Raw genomic sequence first — 736 nt, forward strand, 5'->3', positions numbered from 1 at the left:
CGGCGAGCCGGGGCTCCGGGGTCCCGCGGCCACCCCGGCCTCTCGCCGCGTGCCGCCCGCCCGGCCCCAAACGGTCCTGCCGGCCCGGCGCCCGTTCACCTTGAGTTGCCCCACCAGCCGCAGGAACCGCAGCAGGTTCTGGGCCCCGCGGCCCGGGAGCGCAGCGGAGGCCGAAGCCATGCGGCCACCGGTCTAGCAGATCCCAGCAGGCCGCTAGGCCGCCTCCTGAAGCTCCTCCCCCTCCTCGCTCTCCTCCCTCCCCCTCCTCCCCGCCTCTGCCTCCTCCCTACCACTCCTTCCTCCCCCATCCGCCTCCTCCCCATCCGCCTCTTCCTCCCGAGCTCCTTGACCTCCCTTCCTCTCCTCTTTCTCCTCCCCCAGGTTTTCTCAGACCCTTTTGGAAAAGAAGTGTTCCACCTTCCTGGCCTTGATGGCTGTCCTTCAGGCACCGAACCATCCGGGGCATAGTGATTGGTGCATACTAGTCACTCACTACTTGTTTGCTCATCTCCACTCAACGGAACTCTGTCAAACTTAAAGGGATTGTAGTTGGGTAGGAAGAGAGGCCGAGGGTAAGTGTGCCTCTGGAGAAGGAGGGCTAATTGCACGAAAATCTTGCCAAAATCAGCAACTCAGCGTCTGAGGGGGGAAGAAATAAAGAAGTCCACTAAAAGGTGGGCAGTCTCTGAACATTTTAACAGAGGCACAAGGAAAGTAGTCCAGAAGGGAAATGTAA

At 61.0% G+C, this 736-nt stretch overlaps 1 protein-coding gene across 4 annotated transcripts in view; it reads right to left on the bottom strand.

The window, feature by feature from the left end:
• HDDC2 (HD domain containing 2) overlaps positions 1 to 235 on the bottom strand; it is a 26,082-nt gene extending 25,847 nt beyond the window's left edge. For all 4 annotated transcript variants that reach the window (XM_029945134.1, XM_029945133.1, XM_029945135.1 and 1 more), the window contains exon 1: positions 100 to 235. In XM_029945134.1, the coding sequence (XP_029800994.1) occupies positions 100 to 180 (81 nt within the window). In that variant the 5' untranslated portion in view covers positions 181 to 235. The remainder of the gene's footprint in view (positions 1 to 99) is intronic.
• Between the last annotated feature and the right edge of the window lie 501 nt (positions 236 to 736).

This window comes from Suricata suricatta, chromosome 7 (genome assembly GCF_006229205.1).
Source record: "Suricata suricatta isolate VVHF042 chromosome 7, meerkat_22Aug2017_6uvM2_HiC, whole genome shotgun sequence".
Taxonomy (NCBI): Eukaryota; Metazoa; Chordata; class Mammalia; order Carnivora; family Herpestidae; genus Suricata; species Suricata suricatta.